Source organism: Staurois parvus, unplaced genomic scaffold (assembly GCF_062004578.1).
Source record: "Staurois parvus isolate SC_StPar_1 unplaced genomic scaffold, SC_StPar_1.0 ptg000874l, whole genome shotgun sequence".
NCBI lineage: Eukaryota > Metazoa > Chordata > Amphibia > Anura > Ranidae > Staurois > Staurois parvus.
In genome coordinates, this window is record NW_028318670.1 from 498,120 (window position 1) to 523,494 (window position 25,375).

The 25,375-nt window shown below is 49.6% G+C and overlaps 3 protein-coding genes across 3 annotated transcripts in view; all 3 read left to right on the forward strand.

The window, feature by feature from the left end:
• The window catches only part of LOC149443119 (uncharacterized), a 170,318-nt gene that overhangs the window by 113,444 nt on the left and 31,499 nt on the right, over window positions 1-25,375 (forward strand). The gene's annotated exons all lie outside the window — the stretch shown is intronic.
• Window positions 1-25,375, forward strand: part of LOC149443124 (uncharacterized) — a 41,895-nt gene that overhangs the window by 10,334 nt on the left and 6,186 nt on the right. The gene's annotated exons all lie outside the window — the stretch shown is intronic.
• The window catches only part of LOC149443125 (oocyte zinc finger protein XlCOF29-like), a 27,695-nt gene continuing 2,320 nt past the window's right edge, over window positions 1-25,375 (forward strand). The window contains exon 1 of the mRNA XM_089655798.1: window positions 1-232. Within this exon, the coding sequence (XP_089511924.1) occupies window positions 216-232 (17 nt within the window). The 5' untranslated portion in view covers window positions 1-215. The remainder of the gene's footprint in view (window positions 233-25,375) is intronic.

Sequence of the window (25,375 nt, forward strand, 5' to 3'; positions counted from 1 at the left end):
TGCCAAAAGCGTAACCCAATGCCGTCCGCACACTACGAGATGCTTCTCGGGTGTCATTTCTTCTGAACTTCACAAAGGGCAAATTAAGAAGTCTCTATAGAAGACAGGAAGTGATGTTGGCCACAGACAGGAAGTAATGTTGGCCACAGACAGGAAGTGATGTTGGCTACAGACAGGAAGTTTCATGAGGCACAAAGAAGAGGAGACATTGCTGGATGAGGCAGCAGAGGAGGTACTAAGATCATATTTTCCATTTACACCCAGTAACCCCCCATCATGTCCGACCTCTTACTCTATCATTACATCCATCCTCTTCCTCCACTGTCACGTCCGTCCTCTTCTTCCACCATCATGTCCGTCTTCTTCTTTTTCCACCATCACGTCTGTCTTCTTCCTACATCCTCATGTCCGTCTTCTGTTTCCACCGTCACGTCCATCTTCTGTTTCCACCGTCACGTCCATCTTCTTCCACCGTCACGTCCGTCTTCTTTTTCCACCGTCGCGTCCGTCTTCTTCCACCGTCACATCCGTCTTTGTCCACCATCGCATCCGTCTTTTTATCCACCGTCACGTCCGTCTTCTTTTTCCACCGTCGCATCCGTCTTGTTCTTTTTCCACCGTCACGTCCGTCTTCTTCTTCCACCATCACGTCCGTCTTCTTCTTTTTCCACCATCACGTTTGTCTTCTTCCTACATCCTCATGTCCGTCTTCTTTTTCCACCGTCACGCCCGTCTTCTTTTTGCACCGTCATGTCCGTCTTCTGTTTTCACCGTCACATCCATCGTCTTCTTCCACCGTCATGTCTGTCTTCTTCTTTTTCCACTGTCACGTCCGTCTTCTTTTTCCACCGTCACGTCTGTCTTCTTTTCCACCGTCACATCCGTCTTTTTCTTCTTCCACCATCACGTCCGTCTTTTTCTTTTTCCACCGTCACGTCCGTCTTTTTCTTTTTCCACTATCACGTCCGTCTTCCTCTTTTTCCACTGTCACGTCTGTCTTCCTCTTTCACTGTCACATCCGTCTTCCTCTTCCATCATTACGTGCGTCTTCCTCTTCCATCATTACGTCCGTCTTCCTCTTCCATCATTACGTCCGTCTTCTTTTTCCACCGTCACGTCTGTCTTCTTCTTCTTCAACCGTCACGTCTGTCTTCTTCTTTTTCCACCGTCACGTCTGTCTTCTTCTTCTTCCACCGTCACATTTGTCTTCTTCTTCCACCGTCACGTCTGTCTTCTTCTTCTTCCACCGTCACGTCCGTCTTCTTCTTCCACCGTCACGTCCGTCTTCTTCTTCCACCGTCACGTCCGTCTTCTTCTTCTTCCACCGTCACGTCCGTCTTCTTTTTCCACCGGCACGTCCGTCTACTTTTTCCACCGTCACGTCCGTCTTCTTTTTCCACCGTCACGTCCGTCTTTTTCTTTTTCCACCTTCACGTCCGTCTTTTTCTTCCACCGTCACGTCCGTCTTCTTCTTTTTCCACCGTCACGTCTGCCTTCTTCCTACATCCTCATGTCCGTCTTCTTTTTCCACCGTCACGCCCGTCTTCTTTTTCCACCGTCACGTCCGTTTTGTCCGTCTTCTTTTTCCACCATCAGGCCCGTCTTCTTTTTCCACCGTCACGTCCGTCTTATGTTTTCACCGTCACATCCATCGTCTTCTGTTTCCACCGTCAAGTCCGTCTTCTTCTTCTTCCACCGTCACGTCCGTCTTCTTCTTCCACCATCACGTCTGTCTTCTTCTTCCACCGTCACGTTTCTCTTCATCCACCGTCACGTCCGTCTTCTTCTTTTTCCACCGTCACGTCCGTCTTCTTTTTCCACCGTCACGTCCGTCTTCTTCTTCTTCCACTGTCACGTCCGTCTTTTTCTTTTTCCACTATCACGTCCGTCTTCCTCTTTTTCCACTGTCACGTCTGTCTTCTTCTTTCACTGTCACGTCTGTCTTCCTCTTCCATCATTACGTCCGTCTTCTTTTTCCACCGTCTCGTCTGTTTTCTTCTTTCTTCCACCATCACGTCTGTCTTCCTCTTCCTCCACCGTCACGTTTGTCTTCTTCTTCTTCCACCAGCACGTCTGTCTTCTTCCACCATCACGTCCGTCTTCTTCTTCCCCGGTCACGTCTGTCTTCTTCTTCCACTGTCACGTCTGTCTTCTTCCACCGTCACGTCCGTCTTCTTCTTCCACCGTCATGTCCGTCTTCTTCTTTTTCCACCGTCACGTCTGTCTTCTTCCTACATCCTCATGTCCGTCTTCTTCTTCCACCATCACGTCCGTCTTCTGTTTCCACCGTCACGTCCATCTTCTTCCACCGTCACGTCCGTCTTCTTCCACCGTCACGTCCGTCTTCTTCCACCGTCACATCCTTCTTCTTCCACCGTCACATCCGTCTTCTTCCACCATCACATTCGTCTTTTTCTTCCACCGTCACGTCTATCTTCTTTTTCCACCGTCGCGTCTGTCTTTTTCTTTTTCCACCGTCACGTCCGTCTTCTTCTTCCACCGTCACGTCCGTCTTCTTCTTTTTCCACTGTCACGTCTGTCTTCTTCTTTTTCCACCGTCACGTCTGTCTTCTTCTTCTTCCACTGTCACGTCCGTCTTCTTCTTCTTCCACCGTCACGTCCGTCTTCTTCCACCGTCACGTCTGTCTTCTTCCACCGTCACGTTTGTCTTCTTCCACCGTCACGTTTGTCTTCTTCCACCGTCACGTCCGTCTTCTTTTTCCACCGTCACATCCATCTTCTTCTTCCACCGTCACATCCATCTTCTTCTTCTTCCACCGTCACGTCCGTCTTCTTCTTTTTCCACCATCACGTCTGTCTTCTTCATCTTCCACCGTCACGTCCATCTTCATCTTCCACCGTCACGTCCATCTTCCTCTTCCACCGTCACGTCTGTCTTCTTCTTCTTCCACCGTCACTTCTGTCTTCTTCTTCCACCGTCACGTCTGTCTTCTTCTTCTTCCACCGTCACATCTGTCTTCTTCTTTTTCCACCATCAAGTCCGTCTTCTTTTTCCACCGTAACGTCCGTCTTTTTCTTCTTCCACCGTCACGTCCGTCTTTTTCTTCTTCCACCGTCACGTCTGTCTTCTTCTTCTTCCACCGTCACATTTGTCTTCTTCTTCCACCGTCACGTCTGTCTTCTTCTTCTTCCACCGTCACGTCCGTCTTCTTCTTCCACCGTCACGTCCGTCTTCTTCTTCCACCGTCACGTCCGTCTTCTTCTTCTTCCACCGTCACGTCCGTCTTCTTTTTCCACCGGCACGTCCGTCTTCTTTTTCCACCGTCATGTCCGTCTTCTTTTTCCACCGTCACGTCCGTCTTCTTTTTCCACCGTCACGTCCGTCTTTTTCTTTTTCCACCTTCACGTCCGTCTTTTTCTTCCACCGTCACGTCCGTCTTCTTCTTTTTCCACCGTCACGTCTGCCTTCTTCCTACATCCTCATGTCCGTCTTCTTTTTCCACCATCACGCCCGTCTTCTTTTTCCACCGTCACGTCCGTTTTGTCCGTCTTCTTTTTCCACCATCAGGCCCGTCTTCTTTTTCCACCGTCACGTCCGTCTTATGTTTTCACCGTCACATCCATCGTCTTCTGTTTCCACCGTCAAGTCCGTCTTCTTCTTCTTCCACCGTCACGTCCGTCTTCTTCTTCCACCATCACGTCTGTCTTCTTCTTCCACCGTCACGTTTCTCTTCATCCACCGTCACGTCCGTCTTCTTCTTTTTCCACCGTCACGTCCGTCTTCTTTTTCCACCGTCACGTCCGTCTTCTTCTTCTTCCACTGTCACGTCCGTCTTTTTCTTTTTCCACTATCACGTCCGTCTTCCTCTTTTTCCACTGTCACGTCTGTCTTCTTCTTTCACTGTCACGTCTGTCTTCCTCTTCCATCATTACGTCCGTCTTCTTTTTCCACCGTCTCGTCTGTTTTCTTCTTTCTTCCACCATCACGTCTGTCTTCCTCTTCCTCCACCGTCACGTTTGTCTTCTTCTTCTTCCACCAGCACGTCTGTCTTCTTCCACCATCACGTCCGTCTTCTTCTTCCCCGGTCACGTCTGTCTTCTTCTTCCACCGTCACGTCTGTCTTCTTCCACCGTCACGTCCGTCTTCTTCTTCCACCGTCATGTCCGTCTTCTTCTTTTTCCACCGTCACGTCTGTCTTCTTCCTACATCCTCATGTCCGTCTTCTTCTTCCACCATCACGTCCGTCTTCTGTTTCCACCGTCACGTCCATCTTCTTCCACCGTCACGTCCGTCTTCTTCCACCGTCACGTCCGTCTTCTTCCACCGTCACATCCTTCTTCTTCCACCGTCACATCCGTCTTCTTCCACCATCACATTCGTCTTTTTCTTCCACCGTCACGTCTATCTTCTTTTTCCACCGTCGCGTCTGTCTTTTTCTTTTTCCACCGTCACGTCCGTCTTCTTCTTCCACCGTCACGTCCGTCTTCTTCTTTTTCCACCGTCACGTCTGTCTTCTTCTTCTTCCACTGTCACGTCCGTCTTCTTCTTCTTCCACCGTCACGTCCGTCTTCTTCCACCGTCACGTCTGTCTTCTTCCACCGTCACGTTTGTCTTCTTCCACCGTCACGTTTGTCTTCTTCCACCGTCACGTCCGTCTTCTTTTTCCACCGTCACATCCATCTTCTTCTTCCACCGTCACATCCATCTTCTTCTTCTTCCACCGTCACATCCATCTTCTTCTTCTTCCACCGTCACGTCCGTCTTCTTCTTTTTCCACCATCACGTCTGTCTTCTTCATCTTCCACCGTCACGTCCATCTTCATCTTCCACCGTCACGTCCATCTTCCTCTTCCACCGTCACGTCTGTCTTCTTCTTCTTCCACCGTCACTTCTGTCTTCTTCTTCCACCGTCACGTCTGTCTTCTTCTTCTTCCACCGTCACGTCTGTCTTCTTCTTCTTCCACCGTCACATCTGTCTTCTTCTTTTTCCACCATCAAGTCCGTCTTCTTTTTCCACCGTCACGTCCGTCTTTTTCTTCTTCCACCGTCACGTCCGTCTTTTTCTTCTTCCACCGTCACGTCCGTCTTTTTCTTCTTCCACCGTCACGTCCGTCTTTTTCTTTTTCCACTATCACGTCCGTCTTCCTCTTTTTCCACTGTCACGTCCGTCTTCTTTTTCCACCATCATGTCTTCCTCTTCTTCCACCATCACGTTTGTCTTCTTCTTCTACCACCGTCACGTCTGTCTTCTTCTTCTTCCACCATCACGTCTCTCTTCTTCTTCCACTGTCACATCCGTCTTCTTCTTCCACCGTGACGTCCAACTTCTTCTTCCACTGCCACGTCCGTCTTCTTCTTTTTCCACCGTCACGTCTGTCTTCTTCCTACATCCTCATGTCCGTCTTCTTTTTCCACCGTCACGCCCGTCTTCTTTTTCCACCGTCACGTCCGTCTTCTGTTTTCACCGTCACATCCATCGTCTTCTGTTTCCACCATCACGTCCGTCTTCTTCTTCCACCGTCACGTCCGTCCTCTTCTTCCACCGTCAAGTCTGTCTTCTTCTACCACTGTCACGTTTGTCTTCTTCCACCGTCACGTCCGTCTTCTTCTTTTTCCACCGTCACGTCTGTCTTCTTCTTCCACCGTCACGTCTGTCTTCTTCTTCTTCTTCCACCGTCACGTCTGTCTTCTTCTTTTTCCACCGTCACGTCCGTCTTTTCCTTCTTCCACCGTCACGTCCGTCTTTTTCTTTTTCCACTATCACGTCCGTCTTCCTCTTTTTCCACTGTCACGTCTGTCTTCTTCTTTCACTGTCACGTCCGTCTTCCTCTTCCATCATTATGTCCGTCTTCTTTTTCCACCGTCACGTCTGTTTTCTTCTTCTTCCACCATCACGTCTGTCTTCTTCTTCTTCCACCGTCACGTCTGTCTTCCTCTTCTTCCACCGTCACGTTTGTCATCTTCTTCTTCCACCGTCACGTCTGTCTTCTTCCACCGTCACGTCCGTCTTCTACTTCCACCATCACGTCTGTCTTCTGCCCCGGTCACGTCTGTTTTCTTCTTCCACCGTCACGTCCGTCTTCTTCTTCCACCGTCACGTCTGTCTTCTTCTTCCCCGGTCACGTCTGTCTTCTTCTTCCACCGTCACGTCTGTCTTCTTCCACCGTCACGTCTGTCTTCTTCCACCGTCACGTCCGTCTTCTTCTTCCACCGTGACGTCCGTCTTCTGTTTCCACCGTCACGTCCATCTTCTTCCACCGTCACGTCCATCTTCTTCCACCGTCACGTCCGTCTTCTTTTTCCACCGTCACGTCCGTTTTCTTTTTCCACCGTCGCGTCCGTCTTCTTCCACAGTCACATCCGTCTTCTTCCACCATCACATCCTTCTTTTTCTTCCACCGTCGTGTCCATCTTCTTCTTCCACTGTCGCGTCCGTCTTCTTTTTCCACCGTCGCATCCGTCTTTTTCTTTTTCCACCGTCATGTCTTCTTCTTCCACCATCACGTTTGTCTTCTTCTTCTACCACCGTCACGTCTGTCTTCTTCTTCTTCCACCATCACGTCTCTCTTCTTTTTCCACCGTCACATCCGTCTTCTTCTTCCACCGTGACGTCCGTCTTCTTCTTCCACCGCCATGTCCGTCTTCTTCTTTTTCCACCGTCACGTCTGTCTTCTTCCTACATCCTCATTTCCGTCTTCTTTTTCCACCGTCACGCCCGTCTTCTTTTTCCACCGTCACGTCCGTCTTCTGTTTTCATCGTCACATCCATCGTCTTCTGTTTCCACCATCACGTCCGTCTTCTTCTTCTTCCACCGTCACGTCCGTCCTCTTCTTCCACCGTCAAGTCTGTCTTCTTCTACCACTGTCACGTTTGTCTTCTTCCACCGTCACGTCCGTCTTCTTCTTTTTCCACCATCACGTCCGTCTTCTTCTTCCACCGTCATGTCTGTCTTCTTCATTTTCCACCATCACGTCTGTCTTCTTCCACCGTCACATCCGTCTTCTTCTTCCACCGTCACATCCGTCTTCTTCTTTTTCCACCGTCACGTCTGTCTTCTTCCTACATCCTCATGTCCGTCTTCTTTTTCCACTGTCACGCCCGTCTACTTCTTCCACCGTCACGTCCGTCTTCTTCTTTTTCCACCGTCGCGTCCATCTTCTTCTTCCACCGTCGCGCCTGTCTTCTTCTTCCACCGTCGCGTCCGTCTTCTTTTTCCACCGTCGCGTCCGTCTTCTTCCACCATCACATCCGTCTTTTTCTTCCACCGTCACGTCCGTCTTCTTTTTCCACCGTGGTGTCCATCTTCTTCTTCCACCGTCACGTCCGTCTTCTTTTTCCACCGTCGCGTCCGTCTTTTTCTTTTTTCTCCGTCACGTCCGTCTTCTTCTTCCACCGTCACGTCCGTCTTCTTCTTTTTCCACCGTCACGTCTGTCTTCTTCCTACATCCTCATGTCCGTCTTCTTTTTCCACCGTCATACCCGTCTTATTTTTCCACCGTCACGTACGTCTTCTGTTTTCACCGTCACGTACGTCTTCTGTTTTCACCGTCACATCCATCTTCTGTTTTCACCGTCACATCCATCGTCTTCTGTTTCCACCGTCACGTCCGTCTTCTTCTTCTTCCACCGTCACGTCCGTCTTCTTCTTCCACCGTCACGTCTGTCTTCTTACCACTGTCACGTTTGTCTTCTTCCTTTTCCACCGTCACGTCCGTCTTCTTCTTCCACCGTCACGTCCGTCTTCTTCTTTTTCCACCGTCACGTCTGTCTTCTTCTTCTTTTTCCACCGTCATGTCTGTCTTCTTCTTTTTCCACCGTCACATCCGTCTTCTTTTTCCACCGTCACGTCCGTCTTTTTCTTCTTCCACCGTCACGTCCGTCTTTTTCTTTTTCCACTATCACGTCCGTCTTCCTCTTTTTCCACTGTCACGTCTGTCTTCTTCTTCCACCATCACGTCTGTCTTCTTCCACCGTCACATCCGTCTTCTTCTTCCACCGTCAAGTCCGTCTTCTTCTTCCACCATCATGTCCGTCTTTTTCTTTTTCCACCGTCACGTCTGTCTTCTTCCTACATCCTCATGACCGTCTTCTTCTTCCACCGTCACGTCCGTCTTCTGTTTCCACCGTCACGTCCATCTTCTTCCACCGTCATATCTGTCTTCTTCCACCATCACATCCGTCTTTTTCTTCCACCGTCACATCCGTCTTCTTTTTCCACCGTCGCGTCCATCTTCTTCTTCCACCGTCGCGCCTGTCTTCTTCTTCCACCGTCGCGTCCGTCTTCTTTTTCCACCGTCGCGTCCGTCTTCTTCCACCATCACATCCGTCTTTTTCTTCCACCGTCACGTCCGTCTTCTTTTTCCACCGTGGTGTCCATTTTCTTCTTCCACCGTCACGTCCGTCTTCTTTTTCCACCGTCGCGTCCGTCTTTTTCTTTTTTCTCCGTCACGTCCGTCTTCTTCTTCCACCGTCACGTCCGTCTTCTTCTTTTTCCACCGTCACGTCTGTCTTCTTCCTACATCCTCATGTCCGTCTTCTTTTTCCACCGTCACGCCCGTCTTCTTTTTCCACCGTCACGTCCGTCTTCTGTTTTCACCGTCACATCCATCTTCTGTTTTCACCGTCACATCCATCGTCTTCTGTTTCCACCGTCACGTCCGTCTTCTTCTTCTTCCACCGTCACGTCTGTCTTCTTCTTCCACCGTCACGTCCGTCTTCTTCTTCCACCGTCACGTCCGTCTTCTTCTTCCACCATCACGTCTGTCTTCTTACCACTGTCACGTTTGTCTTCTTCCACCGTCTTGTCCGTCTTCTTCTTTTTCCACCGTCCCGTCCGTCTTCTTCTTCCACCGTCACGTCTGTCTTCTTCTTCCACCGTCACATTTGTCTTCTTCCACCGTCACGTCCGTCTTCTTCTTTTTCCACCGTCACGTCCGTCTTCTTTTTCTACCGTCACGTCCGTCTTCTTCTTCTTCCACTGTCACGTCCGTCTTCTTCTTTTTCCACCATCACGTCTGTCTTCTTCATCTTCCACCGTCACATCATTCTTCCTCTTCCACCGGCACGTCCGTCTTCTTCTTCCACCGTCACGTCTGTCGTCTTCTTTTTTCACCATCACGTACGTCTTTTTCTTCTTCCACCATCACGTCCGTCTTTTTCATTTTCCACTATCACGTCCGTCTTCTTCTTTTTCCACCGTCACGTCTGTTTTCTTCTTCTTCCATCTTCACGTCTGTCTTCCTCTTCTTCCACCGTCACGTTTGTCGTCTTCTTCTTCCACCATCACGTCTGTCTTCTTCTTCCACCGTCACGTCCGTCTTCTTCTTCCCCGGTAACGTCTGTCTTCTTCTTCCACCGTCACGTCTGTTTTCTTCCACCGTCACGTCCAACTTCTTCTTACACCGTCACGTCCGTCTTCTTTTTCCACCGTCAAGTCCGTCTTTTTCTTTTTCCACCGTCACGTCCATCTTCTTCTTCCACCGTCACGTCCGTCTTATTCTTTTTCCACCGTCATGTCTGTCTTCTTCCTACATCCTCATGTCCGTCTTCTTTTTCCACCGTCACGCCCGTCTTCTTTTTCCACCGTCACGTCCATCTTCTATTTTCATCGTCACATCCATCGTCTTCTGTTTCCACCGTCACGTCCGTCTTCTTCTTCTTCCACCGTCACTTCCGTCTTCTTCTTCTTCCACCGTCACGTCCGTCTTCTTCTTCCACCGTCACGTCTGTCTTCTTCTTCCACCGTCACGTTTGTCTTCTTCTTCCACCGTCACGTCCGTCTTCTTCCTTTTCCACCGTCACGTCCGTCTTCTTCCTTTTCCACCGTCACGTCCGTCTTCTTCTTCCACCGTCACGTCCGTCTTCTTCTTTTTCCACTGTCACGTCTGTCTTCTTCTTCTTTTTCCACCGTCATGTCTGTCTTCTTCTTTTTCCACCGTCATATCCGTCTTCTTTTTCCACAGTCACGTCCGTCTTTTTCTTCTTCCACCGTCACGTCCGTCTTTTTCTTTTTCCACTATCACGTCCGTCTTCCTCTTTTTCCACGGTCACGTCTGTCTTCTTCTTTCACTGTCATGTCCGTCTTCCTCTTCCATCATGACGTCTGTCTTCTTTTTCCACCGTCACGTCTGTTTTCTCCTTCTTCCACCATCACGTCTGTCTTCTTCTTCTTCCACCGTCACGTCTGTCTTCTTCTTCTTCCACCGTCACGTTTGTCTTCTGCTTCTTCCACCGTCACGTCTGTCTTCTTCTTCTTCCACCATCACGTCTCTCTTCTTCTTCTTCCACCGTCACGTCCGTCTTTTTCTTTTTCCACCGTCATGTCCGTCTTCTCCTTCCACCGTCACGTCCGTCTTCTTCTTTTTCCACCGTCACGTCTGTCTTCTTCCTACATCCTCATGTCCGTCTTCTTTTTCCACCGTCACGTCTGTCGTCTTCCACCGTCATGTCTCTCTTCTTCTTCCACCGTCACGTCCGTCTTCTTCCACTGTCACGTCTGTCTTCTTCTTCTTCCACCGTCACGTCTGTCTTTTTCTTTTTCCACCGTCATGTCTGTCTTCTCCTTCCACCGTCACGTCCGTCTTCTTCTTTTTCCACCGTCACGTCTGTCTTCTTCCTACATCCTCATGTCCGTCTTCTTTTTCCACCGTCACGCCCGTCTTTTTTTTCCACCGTCACGTTCGTCTTCTGTTTTCACCGTCACATCCATCGTCTTCTGTTTCCACCGTCACGTCCATCTTCTTCTTCTTCCACCGTCACGTCCGTCTTCTTCTTCCACCGTCACGTCCGTCTTCTTCTTCTTCCACCATCACGTCAGTCTTCTTCTTCCACTGTCACGTCCATCTTCTTCTTTTTCCTCCGTCACGTCCGTCTTCTTTTTCCATCGTCACGTCCGTCTTCTTCTTCTTCCACCGTCACGTCCGTCTTCTTCTTTTTCCACCATCACGTCTGTCTTCTTCATCTTCCACCATCACGTCTGTCTTCCTCTTCCACCGTCACGTCCGTCTTCTTCTTCCACCGTCACATCCGTCTACTTTTTTTTCCACCGTCACGTCTGTCTTCTTCCTACATCCCCATGTCCATCTTCTTTTTCCACCGTCACGTCCGTCTTCTATTTCCACTGTCACGTCCGTCTTTTTCTTCTTCCACCGTCACGTCCGTCTTTTTCTTTTTCCACTATCACGTCCATCTTCCTCTTTTCCCACTGTCACGTTTGTCTTCTTCTTTCACTGTCACATCCGTCTTCCTCTTCCATCATTACGTCCATCTTCTCTTTCCACCGTCACGTCTGTTTTCTTTTTCTTCCACCATCATGTCTGTCGTCTTCTTCTTCCACCTTCACGTCTGTTTTCCTCTTCTTCCACCGTCACGTTTGTCTTCTTCTTCTTCCACCATCACGTCTGTCTTCTTCTTCCCCGGTCACGTCTGTCTTCTTCTTCCACGGTCACGTCTGTCATCTTCTTCCACCGTCACGTCTGTCTTCTTCCACCGTCACATTCGTCTTCTTCTTCCACCGTCAAGTCCGTCTTCTTCTTCCACCATCATGTCCGTCTTCTTCTGTTTCCACCGTCACGTCCGTCTTCTTCTTCCACCGTCACGTCCGTCTTCTTCTTCTTCCACCATCACGTCAGTCTTCTTCTTCCACTGTCACGTCCATCTTCTTCTTTTTCCTCCGTCACGTCCGTCTTCTTTTTCCACCGTCACGTCCGTCTTCTTTTTCCACCGTCACGTCCGTCGTCTTCTTCTTCCACCGTCACGTCCGTCTTCCTCTTCCACCGTCACGTCCGTCTTCTTTTTCCACCATCACGTCTGTCTTCTTCATCTTCCACCATCACGTCCGTCTTCTTCTTCCACCGTCATGTCCGTCTTCTTCTTCTTCCACCATCACGTCAGTTTTCTTCTTCCACTGTCATGTCCATCTTCTTCTTTTTCCACCGTCACGTCCGTCTTCTGCTTCTTCCACCGTCACGTCCATCTTCTTCTTCTTTTTCCACCATCACGTCTGTCTTCTACATCTTCCACCATCACGTCCATCTTCCTCTTCCACCGTCACGTCCGTCTTCTTCTTCCACCGTCATGTCTGTCTTCTTCTTCTTCTTCTTCTACCGTCACATCTGTCTTCTTCTTTTTCCGCCGTCACGTCTGTCTTCTTCTTCTTCCACCATCACGTTTGTCTTCTTCTTCCACCGTCACATCCGTCTTCTTCTTCCACCATCACGTCTGTCTTCCTCTTCTTCCACCGTCACGTCCGTCTTCTTATTCCATCGTCAAGTCCGTCTTTTTCTTTTTCCACCGTCACGTCCGTCTTCTTCTTCCACCGTCACGTCCGTCTTCTTCTTTTTCCACCGTCACGTCTGTCTTCTTCCTACATCCTCATGTCCGTCTTCTTTTTCCACCGTCACGCCCGTCTTCTTTTTCCACCGTCACGTCCGTCTTCTGTTATCACCGTCACATCCATCTTCTGTTTTCACCGTCACATCCATCATCTTCTGTTTCCACCGTCACGTCCGTCTTCTTCTTCTTCCACCGTCACGTCCGTCTTCTTCTTCCACCGTCACGTCTGTCTTCTTACCACTGTCACGTTTGTCTTCTTCCTTTTCCACCGTCACGTCCGTCTTCTTCTTCCACCGTCACGTCCGTCTTCTTCTTTTTCCACCGTCACGTCTGTCTTCTTCTTTTTCCACCGTCACATCCGTCTTCTTTTTCCACCGTCACGTCCGTCTTTTTCTTCTTCCACCGTCACGTCCGTCTTTTTCTTTTTCCACTATCACGTCCGTCTTCCTCTTTTTCCACTGTCACGTCTGTCTTCTTCTTCCACCGTCACGTCTGTCTTCTTCCACCGTCACATCCGTCTTCTTCTTCCACCATCATGTCCGTCTTTTTCTTTTTCCACCGTCACGTCTGTCTTCTTCCTACATCCTCATGACCGTCTTCTTCTTCCACCGTCACGTCCGTCTTCTTCTTTTTCCACCGTCACGTCTGTCTTCTTCCTACATCCTCATGTCCGTCTTCTTTTTCCACCGTCACGCCCGTCTTCTTTTTCCACCGTCACGTCCGTCTTCTGTTATCACCGTCACATCCATCTTCTGTTTTCACCGTCACATCCATCATCTTCTGTTTCCACCGTCACGTCCGTCTTCTTCTTCTTCCACCGTCACGTCCGTCTTCTTCTTCCACCGTCACGTCTGTCTTCTTACCACTGTCACGTTTGTCTTCTTCCTTTTCCACCGTCACGTCCGTCTTCTTCTTCCACCGTCACGTCCGTCTTCTTCTTTTTCCACCGTCACGTCTGTCTTCTTCTTTTTCCACCGTCACATCCGTCTTCTTTTTCCACCGTCACGTCCGTCTTTTTCTTCTTCCACCGTCACGTCCGTCTTTTTCTTTTTCCACTATCACGTCCGTCTTCCTCTTTTTCCACTGTCACGTCTGTCTTCTTCTTCCACCGTCACGTCTGTCTTCTTCCACCGTCACATCCGTCTTCTTCTTCCACCATCATGTCCGTCTTTTTCTTTTTCCACCGTCACGTCTGTCTTCTTCCTACATCCTCATGACCGTCTTCTTCTTCCACCGTCACGTCCGTCTTCTGTTTCCACCGTCACGTCCATCTTCTTCCACCGTCATATCTGTCTTCTTCCACCATCACATCCGTCTTTTTCTTCCACCGTCACATCCGTCTTCTTTTTCCACCGTCGCGTCCATCTTCTTCTTCCACCGTCGCGCCTGTCTTCTTCTTCCACCGTCGCGTCCGTCTTCTTTTTCCACCGTCGCGTCCGTCTTCTTCCACCATCACATCCGTCTTTTTCTTCCACCGTCACGTCCGTCTTCTTTTTCCACCGTGGTGTCCATTTTCTTCTTCCACCGTCACGTCCGTCTTCTTTTTCCACCGTCGCGTCCGTCTTTTTCTTTTTTCTCCGTCACGTCCGTCTTCTTCTTCCACCGTCACGTCCGTCTTCTTCTTTTTCCACCGTCACGTCTGTCTTCTTCCTACATCCTCATGTCCGTCTTCTTTTTCCACCGTCACGCCCGTCTTCTTTTTCCACCGTCACGTCCGTCTTCTGTTTTCACCGTCACATCCATCTTCTGTTTTCACAGTCACATCCATCGTCTTCTGTTTCCACCGTCACATCCGTCTTCTTCTTCTTCCACCGTCACGTCCGTCTTCTTCTTCCACCGTCACGTCCGTCTTCTTCTTCCACCGTCACGTCTGTCTTCTTACCACTGTCACGTTTGTCTTCTTCCACCGTCTCGTCCGTCTTCTTCTTTTTCCACCGTCCCGTCCATCTTTTTCTTCCACCGTCACGTCTGTCTTCTTCTTCCACCGTCACATTTGTCTTCTTCCACCGTCACGTCCGTCTTCTTCTTTTTCCACCGTCACGTCCATCTTCTTCTTTTTCCACCGTCACGTCCGTCTTCTTTTTCTACCGTCACGTCCGTCTTCTTCTTCTTCCACTGTCACGTCCGTCTTCTTCTTTTTCCACCATCACGTCTGTCTTCTTCATCTTCCACCGTCACATCATTCTTCCTCTTCCACCGGCACGTCCGTCTTCTTCTTCCACCGTCACGTCTGTCTTTTTCATTTTCCACTATCACGTCCGTCTTCTTCTTTTTCCACCGTCACGTCTGTTTTCTTCTTCTTCCATCTTCACGTCTGTCTTCCTCTTCTTCCACCGTCACGTTTGTCGTCTTCTTCTTCCACCATCACGTCTGTCTTCTTCTTCCACCGTCACGTCCGTCTTCTTCTTCCCCGGTCACGTCTGTCTTCTTCTTCCACCGTCACGTCTGTTTTCTTCCACCGTCACGTCCAACTTCTTCTTACACCGTCACGTCCGTCTTCTTTTTCCACCGTCAAGTCCGTCTTTTTCTTTTTCCACCGTCACGTCCATCTTCTTCTTCCACCGTCATGTCCGTCTTATTCTTTTTCCACCGTCATGTCTGTCTTCTTCCTACATCCTCATGTCCGTCTTCTTTTTCCACCGTCACGCCCGTCTTCTTTTTCCACCGTCACGTCCATCTTCTATTTTCATCGTCACATCCATCGTCTTCTGTTTCCACCGTCACATCCGTCTTCTTCTTCTTCCACCGTCACTTCCGTCTTCTTCTTCTTCCACCGTCACGTCCGTCTTCTTCTTCCACCGTCACGTCTGTCTTCTTCTTCCACCGTCACGTTTGTCTTCTTCTTCCACCGTCACGTCCGTCTTCTTCCTTTTCCACCGTCACGTCCGTCTTCTTCTTCCACCATCACATCCGTCTTCTTCTTTTTCCACTGTCACGTCTGTCTTCTTCTTCTTTTTCCACCGTCATGTCCGTCTTCTTCTTTTTCCACCGTCACGTCCGTCTTTTTTTTCCACCGTCACGTCCATCTTCTTCTTTTTCCACCATCACGTCTGTCTTCTTCATCTTCCACCATCACGTCCATCTTCCTCTTCCACCGTCACGTCCGTCTTCTTCTTCCACCGTCATGTCTGTCTTCTTCTTCTTCTTCTTCTACCGTCACATCTGTCTTCTTCTTTTTCCACCGTCACGTCTGTCTTCTTCTTCTTCCACCATCACGTTTGTCTTCTTCTTCCACCGTCACATCCGTCTTCTTCTTCCACCATCACGTCTGTCTTCCTCTTCTTCCACCGTCACGTCCGTCTTCTTTTTCCATCGTCAAGTCCGTCTTTTTCTTTTTCCACCGTCACGTCCGTCTTCTTCTTCCACCGTCACATCCGTCTACTTCTTTTTCCACCGTCACGTCTGTCTTCTTCCTACATCCTCATGTCCATCTTCTTTTTCCACAGTCACGTCCGTCTTTTTCTTCTTCCACCGTCACGTCCGTCTTTTTCTTTTTCCACTATCACGTCCGTCTTCCTCTGTCCACGGTCACGTCTGTCTTCTTCTTTCACTGTCATGTCCGTCTTCCTCTTCTATCATGACGTCTGTCTTCTTTTTCCACCGTCACGTCTGTTTTCTCCTTCTTCCACCATCACGTCTGTCTTCTTCTTCTTCCACCGTCACGTCTGTCTTCTTCTTCTTCCACCGTCACGTTTGTCTTCTGCTTCTTCCACCGTCACGTCTGTCTTCTTCTTCTTCCACCATCACGTCGCTCTTCTTCTTCTTCCACCGTCACGTCCGTCTTTTTCTTTTTCCACCGTCATGTCCGTCTTCTCCTTCCACCGTCACGTCCGTCTTCTTCTTTTTCCACCGTCACGTCTGTCTTCTTCCTACATCCTCATGTCCGTCTTCTTTTTCCACCGTCACGTCTGTCGTCTTCCACCGTCACGTCTCTCTTCTTCTTCCACCGTCACGTCCGTCTTCTTCCACCGTCACGTCCGTCTTCTTCCACTGTCACGTCTGTCTTCTTCTTCTTCCACCGTCACGTCCGTCTTTTTCTTTTTCCACCGTCATGTCCGTCTTCTCCTTCCACCGTCACGTCCGTCTTCTTCTTTTTCCACCGTCACGTCTGTCTTCTTCCTACATCCTCATGTCCGTCTTCTTTTTCCACCGTCACGCCCGTCTTTTTTTTCCACCGTCACGTTCGTCTTCTGTTTTCACCGTCACATCCATCGTCTTCTGTTTCCACCGTCACGTCCGTCTTCTTCTTCTTCCACCGTCACGTCCGTCTTCTTCTTCCACCGTCACGTCCGTCTTCTTCTTCTTCCACCATCACATCAGTCTTCTTCTTCCACTGTCACGTCCATCTTCTTCTTTTTCCTCCGTCACGTCCGTCTTCTTTTTCCACCGTCACGTCCGTCTTCTTCTTCTTCCACCGTCACGTCCGTCTTCTTCTTTTTCCACCATCACGTCTGTCTTCTTCATCTTCCACCATCACGTCCGTCTTCCTCTTCCACCGTCACGTCCGTCTTCTTCTTCCACCGTCACATCCGTCTACTTTTTTTTCCACCGTCACGTCTGTCTTCTTCCTACATCCCCATGTCCATCTTCTTTTTCCACCGTCACGTCCGTCTTCTATTTCCACTGTCACGTCCGTCTTTTTCTTCTTCCACCGTCACGTCCGTCTTTTTCTTTTTCCACTATCACGTCCATCTTCCTCTTTTCCCACTGTCACGTTTGTCTTCTTCTTTCACTGTCACATCCGTCTTCCTCTTCCATCATTACGTCCATCTTCTCTTTCCACCGTCACGTCTGTTTTCTTTTTCTTCCACCATCATGTCTGTCGTCTTCTTCTTCCACCTTCACGTCTGTCTTCCTCTTCTTCCACCGTCACGTTTGTCTTCTTCTTCTTCCACCATCACGTCTGTCTTCTTCTTCCCCGGTCACGTCTGTCTTCTTCTTCCACGGTCACGTCTGTCATCTTCTTCCACCGTCACGTCTGTCTTCTTCCACCGTCACATCCGTCTTCTTCTTCCACCGTCAAGTCCGTCTTCTTCTTCCACCATCATGTCCGTCTTCTTCTGTTTCCACCGTCACGTCCGTCTTCTTCTTCCACCGTCACGTCCGTCTTCTTCTTCTTCCACCATCACGTCAGTCTTCTTCTTCCACTGTCACGTCCATCTTCTTCTTTTTCCTCCGTCACGTCCGTCTTCTTTTTCCACTGTCACGTCCATCGTCTTCTTCTTCCACCGTCACGTCCGTCTTCCTCTTCCACCGTCACGTCCGTCTTCCTCTTCCACCGTCACGTCCGTCTTCTTTTTCCACCATCACGTCTGTCTTCTTCATCTTCCACCATCACGTCCGTCTTCTTCTTCCACCGTCATGTCCGTCTTCTTCTTCTTCCACCATCACGTCAGTCTTCTTCTTCCACTGTCATGTCCATCTTCTTCTTTTTCCACCGTCACGTCCGTCTTCTTTTTCCACCGTCACGTCCGTCTTCTGCTTCTTCCACCGTCACGTCCATCTTCTTCTTTTTCCACCATCACGTCTGTCTTCTTCATCTTCCACCATCACGTCCATCTTCCTCTTCCACCGTCACGTCCGTCTTCTTCTTCCACCATCATGTCTGTCTTCTTCTTCTTCTTCTTCTACCGTCACATCTGTCTTCTTCTTTTTCCGCCGTCACGTCTGTCTTCTTCTTCTTCCACCATCACGTTTGTCTTCTTCTTCCACCGTCACATCCGTCTTCTTCTTCCACCGTCACATCCGTCTTCCTCTTCTTCCACCGTCACGTCCGTCTTCTTTTTCCATCGTCAAGTCCGTCTTTTTCTTTTTCCACCGTCACGTCCGTCTTCTTCTTCCACCGTCACATCCGTCTACTTCTTTTTCCACCGTCACGTCTGTCTTCTTCCTACATCCTCATGTCCATCTTCTTTTTCCACCGTCACGTCCGTCTTCTATTTCCACTGTCACGTCCGTCTTTTTCTTCTTCCACCGTCACGTCCGTTTTTTTCTTTTTCCACTATCACGTCCATCTTCCTCTTTTTCCACTGTCACGTCTGTCTTCTTCTTTCACTGTCACATCCGTCTTCCTCTTCCATCATTACGTCCATCTTCTTTTTCCACCGTCACGTCTGTTTTCTTCTTCTTCCACCATCACGTCTGTCGTTTTCTTCTTCCACCTTCACATCTGTCTTCCTCTTCTTCCAGCGTCACATTTGTCTTCTTCTTCTTCCACCATCACGTCTGTCTTCTTCTTCCACCGTCACGTCCGTCTTCTTCTTCCACCGTCACGTCTGTCTTCTTCCCCGGTCACGTCAGTCTTCTTCTTCCACGGTCACGTCTGTCTTCTTCCTACATCCTCATGTCCGTCTTCTTTTTTCACCGTCATGCCCGTCTTTTTTTTCCACCGTCACGTCTGTCTTCTTCCACCGTCACGTCTGTCTTCTTCCCCGGTCACGTCTGTCTTCTTCTTCCACGATCACGTCGTCTTCTTCTTCCACCGTCACGTCTGTCTTCTTCCACCGTCACATCCGTCTTCTTCTTCCACCGTCAAGTCCGTCTTCTTCTTCCATCATCATGTCCGTCTTCTTCTTTTTCCACCGTCACGTCCGTCTTTTTTTTCCACCGTCACGTCCATCTTCTGCTTCTTCCACCGTCACGTCCATCTTCTTCTTTTTCCACCATCACGTCTGTCTTCTTCATCTTCCACCATCACGTCCATCTTCCTCTTCCACCGTCACGTCCGTCTTCTTCTTCCACCGTCATGTCTGTCTTCTTCTTCTTCTTCTTCTACCGTCACATCTGTCTTCTTCTTCTTCCACCGTCACGTCTGTCTTCTTCTTCTTCCACCATCACATTTGTCTTCTTCTTCCACCGTCACATCCGTCTTCTTCTTCCACCATCACGTCTGTCTTCCTCTTCTTCCACCGTCACGTCCGTCTTCTTTTTCCATCGTCAAGTCCGTCTTTTTCTTTTTCCACCGTCACGTCCGTCTTCTTCTTCCACCGTCACATCCGTCTACTTCTTTTTCCACCGTCACGTCTGTCTTCTTCCTACATCCTCATGTCCATCTTCTTTTTCCACCGTCACGTCCGTCTTCTATTTCCACTGTCACGTCCGTCTTTTTCTTCTTCCACCGTCACGTCCGTCTTTTTCTTTTTCCACTATCACGTCCATCTTCCTCTTTTTCCACTGTCACGTCTGTCTTCTTCTTTCACTGTCACATCCGTCTTCCTCTTCCATCATTACGTCCATCTTCTTTTTCCACCGTCACGTCTGTCTTCTTCATCTTCCACCATCACGTCCATCTTCCTCTTCCACCGTCACGTCCGTCTTCTTCTTCCACCGTCACGTCCGTCTTCTTCTTCCACCGTCATGTCTGTCTTCTTCTTCTTCTACCGTCACATCTGTCTTCTTCTTTTTCCACCGTCACGTCTGTCTTCTTCTTCTTCCACCATCACGTTTGTCTTCTTCTTCCACCGTCACATCCGTCTTCTTCTTCCACCATCACGTCTGTCTTCCTCTTCTTCCACCGTCACGTCCGTCTTCTTTTTCCATCGTCAAGTCCGTCTTTTTCTTTTTCCACCGTCACGTCCGTCTTCTTCTTCCACCGTCACATCCGTCTACTTCTTTTTCCACCGTCACGTCTGTCTTCTTCCTACATCCTCATGTCCATCTTCTTTTTCCACCGTCACATCCGTCTTCTATTTCCACTGTCACGTCCGTCTTTTTCTTCTTCCACCGTCACGTCCGTCTTTTTCTTTTTCCACTATCACGTCCATCTTCCTCTTTTTCCACTGTCACGTCTGTCTTCTTCTTTCACTGTCACGTCTTCCTCTTCCATCATTACGTCCATCTTCTTTTTCCACCGTCACGTCTGTTTTCTTCTTCTTCCACCATCACGTCTGTCGTCTTCTTCTTCCACCTTCACATCTGTCTTCCTCTTCTTCCACCGTCACGTTTGTCTTCTTCTTCTTCCACCATCACGTCTGTCTTCTTCTTCTACCGTCACGTCCGTCTTCTTCTTCCACCGTCACGTCTGTCTTCTTCCCCGGTCACGTCTGTCTTCTTCTTCCACGGTCACGTCTGTCTTCTTCCTACATCCTCATGTCCGTCTTCTTTTTCCACCGTCATGCCCGTCTTTTTTTTCCACCGTCACGTCCGTCTTCTTCTTCCACCGTCACGTCTGTCTTCTTCCCCGGTCACGTCTGTCTTCTTCTTCCACGGTCACGTCGTCTTCTTCTTCCACCGTCACGTCTGTCTTCTTCCACCGTCACATCCGTCTTCTTCTTCCACCGTCAAGTCCGTCTTCTTCTTCCATCATCATGTCCGTCTTCTTCTTTTTCCACCGTCACGTCTGTCTTCTTCCTACATCCTCATGTCCGTCTTCTTCTTCCACCGTCACGTCCGTCTTCTGTTTCCACCGTCACGTCCATCTTCTTCCACCGTCACATCCGTCTTCTTTTTCCACCGTTGCGTCCGTCTTCTTCCACCGTCACATCCGTCTTCTTCCACCATCACATCCGTCTTTTTCTTCCACCGTCACATCCGTCTTCTTTTTCCACCGTCGCGTCCATCTTCTTCTTCCACCGTCAAGTCCGTCTTCTTTTTCCACCGTTGCGTCCGTCTTCTTCCACCGTCACATCCGTCTTCTTCCACCATCACATCCGTCTTTTTCTTCCACCGTCACGTCCGTCTTCTTTTTCCACCGTGGTGTCCATCTTCTTCTTCCACTGTCACGTTCGTCTTCTTTTTCCACCGTCGCGTCCGTTTTTTTCTTTTTTCTCCGTCGCGTCCGTCTTCTTCTTCCACCGTCACGTCCGTCTTCTTCTTTTTCCACCGTCACGTCTGTCTTCTTCCTACATCCTCATGTCCGTCTTCTTCTTCCACCGTCACGTCCGTCTTCTGTTTCCACCGTCACGTCCATCGTCTTCTGTTTCCACCGTCACGTCCGTCTTCTTCTTCTTCCACCGTCACGTCCGTCTTCTTCTTCCACCGTCACGTCCGTCTTCTTCTTCCACCGTCACGTCTGTCTTCTTACCACCGTCACGTCCGTCTTCTTCTTTTTCCATCGTCACGTCCGTCTTCTTCTTCCACCGTCATGTCTGTCTTCTTCCACCGTCACGTCCAACTTCTTCTTACACCGTCACGTCGGTCTTCTTCTTTTTCCACCGTCACGTCCGTCTTCTTCTTCCACCGTCATGTCTGTTTTCTTCCACCGTTACGTCCAACTTCTTCTTCCACCGTCAAGTCCGTCTTCTTCTTCCACCATCATGTCCGTCTTCTTCTTTTTCCACCGTCACGTCTGTCTTCTTCCTACATCCTCATGTCCGTCTTCTTCTTCCACCGTCACGTCCGTCTTCTGTTTCCACCGTCACGTCCATCTTCTTCCACCGTTGCGTCCATCTTCTTCCACCGTCACATCCGTCTTCTTCCACCATCACATCCGTCTTTTTCTTCCACCGTCACGTCCGTCTTCTTTTTCCACCGTGGTGTCCATCTTCTTCTTCCACTGTCACGTCCGTCTTCTTTTTCCACCGTCGCGTCCGTTTTTTTCTTTTTTCTCCGTCACGTCCGTCTTCTTTTTCCACCGTCACGTCCGTCTTTTTCTATTTCCACCGTCACGTCTGTCTTCTTCCTACATCCTCATGTCCGTCTTCTTTTTGCACCGTCATGCCCGTCTTTTTTTTCCACAGTCACGTCCGTCTTCTGTTTTCACCGTCACATCCATCGTCTTCTGTTTCCACCGTCACGTCCGTCTTCTTCTTCTTCCACCGTCACGTCCGTCTTCTTCTTCCACCGTCACGTCCGTCTTCTTCTTCCACCGTCACGTCCGTCTTCTTCTTCCACCGTCACGTCTGTCTTCTTACCACCGTCACGTCCGTCTTCTTCTTTTTCCACCGTCACGTCCGTCTTCTTCTTCCACCGTCATGTCTGTCTTCTTCCACCGTTACGTCCAACTTCTTCTTACACCGTCACGTCCATCTTCTTTTTCCACCGTCATGTCCGTCTTCTTCTTTTTCCTACATCCTCATGTCCGTCTTCTTCTTCCACCCTCACATCCGTCTACTGTTTCCACCGTCACGTCCATCTTCTTCCACCGTCACGTCCGTCTTCTTTTTCCACCGTTGCGTCCGTCTTCTTCCACCGTCACTTCCGTCTTCTTCCACCATCACATCCGTCTTTTTCTTCCACCGTCGCGTCCATCTTCTTGTTCCACCGTCACGTCCGTCGTCTTTTTCCACCGTCTTGTCCTTCTTCTTCCACCATCACGTCCGTCTTCTTCTTTTTCCACCGTCACGCCCGTCTTCTTTTTCCACCGTCACGTCCGTCTTCTGTTTTCACTGTCACATCCATCGTCTTCTTCTTCCACCGTCACATCTGTCTTCTTCTTCCACCGTCACGTTTGTCTTCTTCCACCGTCACGTCCGTCTTCTTCTTTTTCCACCGTCACGTCCGTCTTCTTCTTTTTCCACCGTCACGTCCGTCTTCTTCTTCCACCGTCATGTCCGTATTCTTCTTTTTCCACCGTCACGTCTGTCTTCCTTCTACATCCTCATGTCCGTCTTCTTTTTCCACCGTCACGCCCGTCTTCTTTTTCCACCGTCACGTCATCTTCTGTTTTCACCGTCACATCCATCGTCTTCTGTTTCCACCGTCTGCTTCTTCCACCGTCACATCCGTCTTCTTCTTCTACCGTCACGTCTGTCTTCTTCTTCCACCGTCACGTTTGTCTTCTTCCACCGTCACGTCCGTCTTCTTCTTTTTCCACTGTCACGTCCGTCTTCTTCTTTTTCCACCATCACGTCTGTTTTCTTCGTCTTCCACCGTCACGTCCGTCTTCCTCTTCCACCGTCACGTTCGTCTTCCTCTTCCACCGTCACGTCTGTCTTCTTCTTCTTCCACCGTCACGTCTGTCTTCTACTTCTTCCACCGTCACGTCTGTCTTCTACTTCTTCCTCTGTCACGTCCTTCTTCCTCTTTTTCCACTGTCACGTCTGTCTTCTTCTTTCACTGTCACGTCCGTCTTCCTCTTCCATCATTATGTCCGTCTTCTTTTTCCAGCGTCACATCTCTTTTCTTCTTCTTCTTCCACCATCACGTCTGTCTTCTTCTTCTTCCACCATCACGTCTGTCTTCTTCTTCTTCCACCGTCACGTCTGTCTTCTTCTTCTTCCACCGTCACGTCCGTCGTCTTCTTCCACCGTCACGTCCGTCTTCTTCTTCCACCGTCACGTACGTCTTCTGTTTCCACCGTCACGTCCGTCTTCTTCCACCATCACGTCCGTCTTCTTTTTCCACCGTCGCGTCCGTCTTCTTCCACCGTCACATCCGTCTTCTTTTTCCACCGTTGCGTCCGTCTTCTTCCACCGTCTTCTTCTGTTTTCACCGTCACATCCATCGTCTTCTGTTTCCACCGTCTGCTTCTTCCACCGTCACATCCGTCTTCTTCTTCTACCGTCACGTCTGTCTTCTTCTTCCACCGTCACGTTTGTCTTCTTCCACCGTCACGTCCGTCTTCTTCTTTTTCCACTGTCACGTCCGTCTTCTTCTTTTTCCACCATCACGTCTGTTTTCTTCGTCTTCCACCGTCACGTCCGTCTTCCTCTTCCACCGTCACGTTCGTCTTCCTCTTCCACCGTCACGTCTGTCTTCTTCTTCTTCCACCGTCACGTCTGTCTTCTAATTCTTCCACCGTCACATCTGTCTTCTACTTCTTCCTCTGTCACGTCCTTCTTCCTCTTTTTCCACTGTCACGTCTGTCTTCTTCTTCCACCGTCACGTCCGTCTTCTTCTTCCACCGTCACGTCCGTCTTCTTCTTCCACCGTCACGTCTGTCTTCTTACCACCGTCACGTCCGTCTTCTTCTTTTTCCACCGTCACGTCCGTCTTCTTCTTCCACCGTCATGTCTGTCTTCTTCCACCGTTACGTCCAACTTCTTCTTACACCGTCACGTCCATCTTCTTTTTCCACCGTCATGTCCGTCTTCTTCTTTTTCCTACATCCTCATGTCCGTCTTCTTCTTCCACCCTCACATCCGTCTACTGTTTCCACCGTCACGTCCATCTTCTTCCACCGTCACGTCCGTCTTCTTTTTCCACCGTTGCGTCCGTCTTCTTCCACCGTCACTTCCGTCTTCTTCCACCATCACATCCGTCTTTTTCTTCCACCGTCGCGTCCATCTTCTTGTTCCACCGTCACGTCCGTCGTCTTTTTCCACCGTCTTGTCCTTCTTCTTCCACCATCACGTCCGTCTTCTTCTTTTTCCACCGTCACGCCCGTCTTCTTTTTCCACCGTCATGTCCGTCTTCTGTTTTCACTGTCACATCCATCGTCTTCTTCTTCCACCGTCACATCTGTCTTCTTCTTCCACCGTCACGTTTGTCTTCTTCCACCGTCACGTCCGTCTTCTTCTTTTTCCACCGTCACGTCCGTCTTCTTCTTTTTCCACCGTCACGTCCGTCTTCTTCTTCCACCGTCATGTCCGTATTCTTCTTTTTCCACCGTCACGTCTGTCTTCCTTCTACATCCTCATGTCCGTCTTCTTTTTCCACCGTCACGCCCGTCTTCTTTTTCCACCGTCACGTCGTCTTCTGTTTTCACCGTCACATCCATCGTCTTCTGTTTCCACCGTCTGCTTCTTCCACCGTCACATCCGTCTTCTTCTTCTACCGTCACGTCTGTCTTCTTCTTCCACCGTCACGTTTGTCTTCTTCCACCGTCACGTCCGTCTTCTTCTTTTTCCACTGTCACGTCCGTCTTCTTCTTTTTCCACCATCACGTCTGTTTTCTTCGTCTTCCACCGTCACGTCCGTCTTCCTCTTCCACCGTCACGTTCGTCTTCCTCTTCCACCGTCACGTCTGTCTTCTTCTTCTTCCACCGTCACGTCTGTCTTCTTCTTCTTCCACCGTCACGTCTGTCTTCTACTTCTTCCACCGTCACGTCTGTCTTCTACTTCTTCCTCTGTCACGTCCTTCTTCCTCTTTTTCCACTGTCACGTCTGTCTTCTTCTTTCACTGTCACGTCCGTCTTCCTCTTCCATCATTATGTCCGTCTTCTTTTTCCAGCGTCACATCTCTTTTCTTCTTCTTCTTC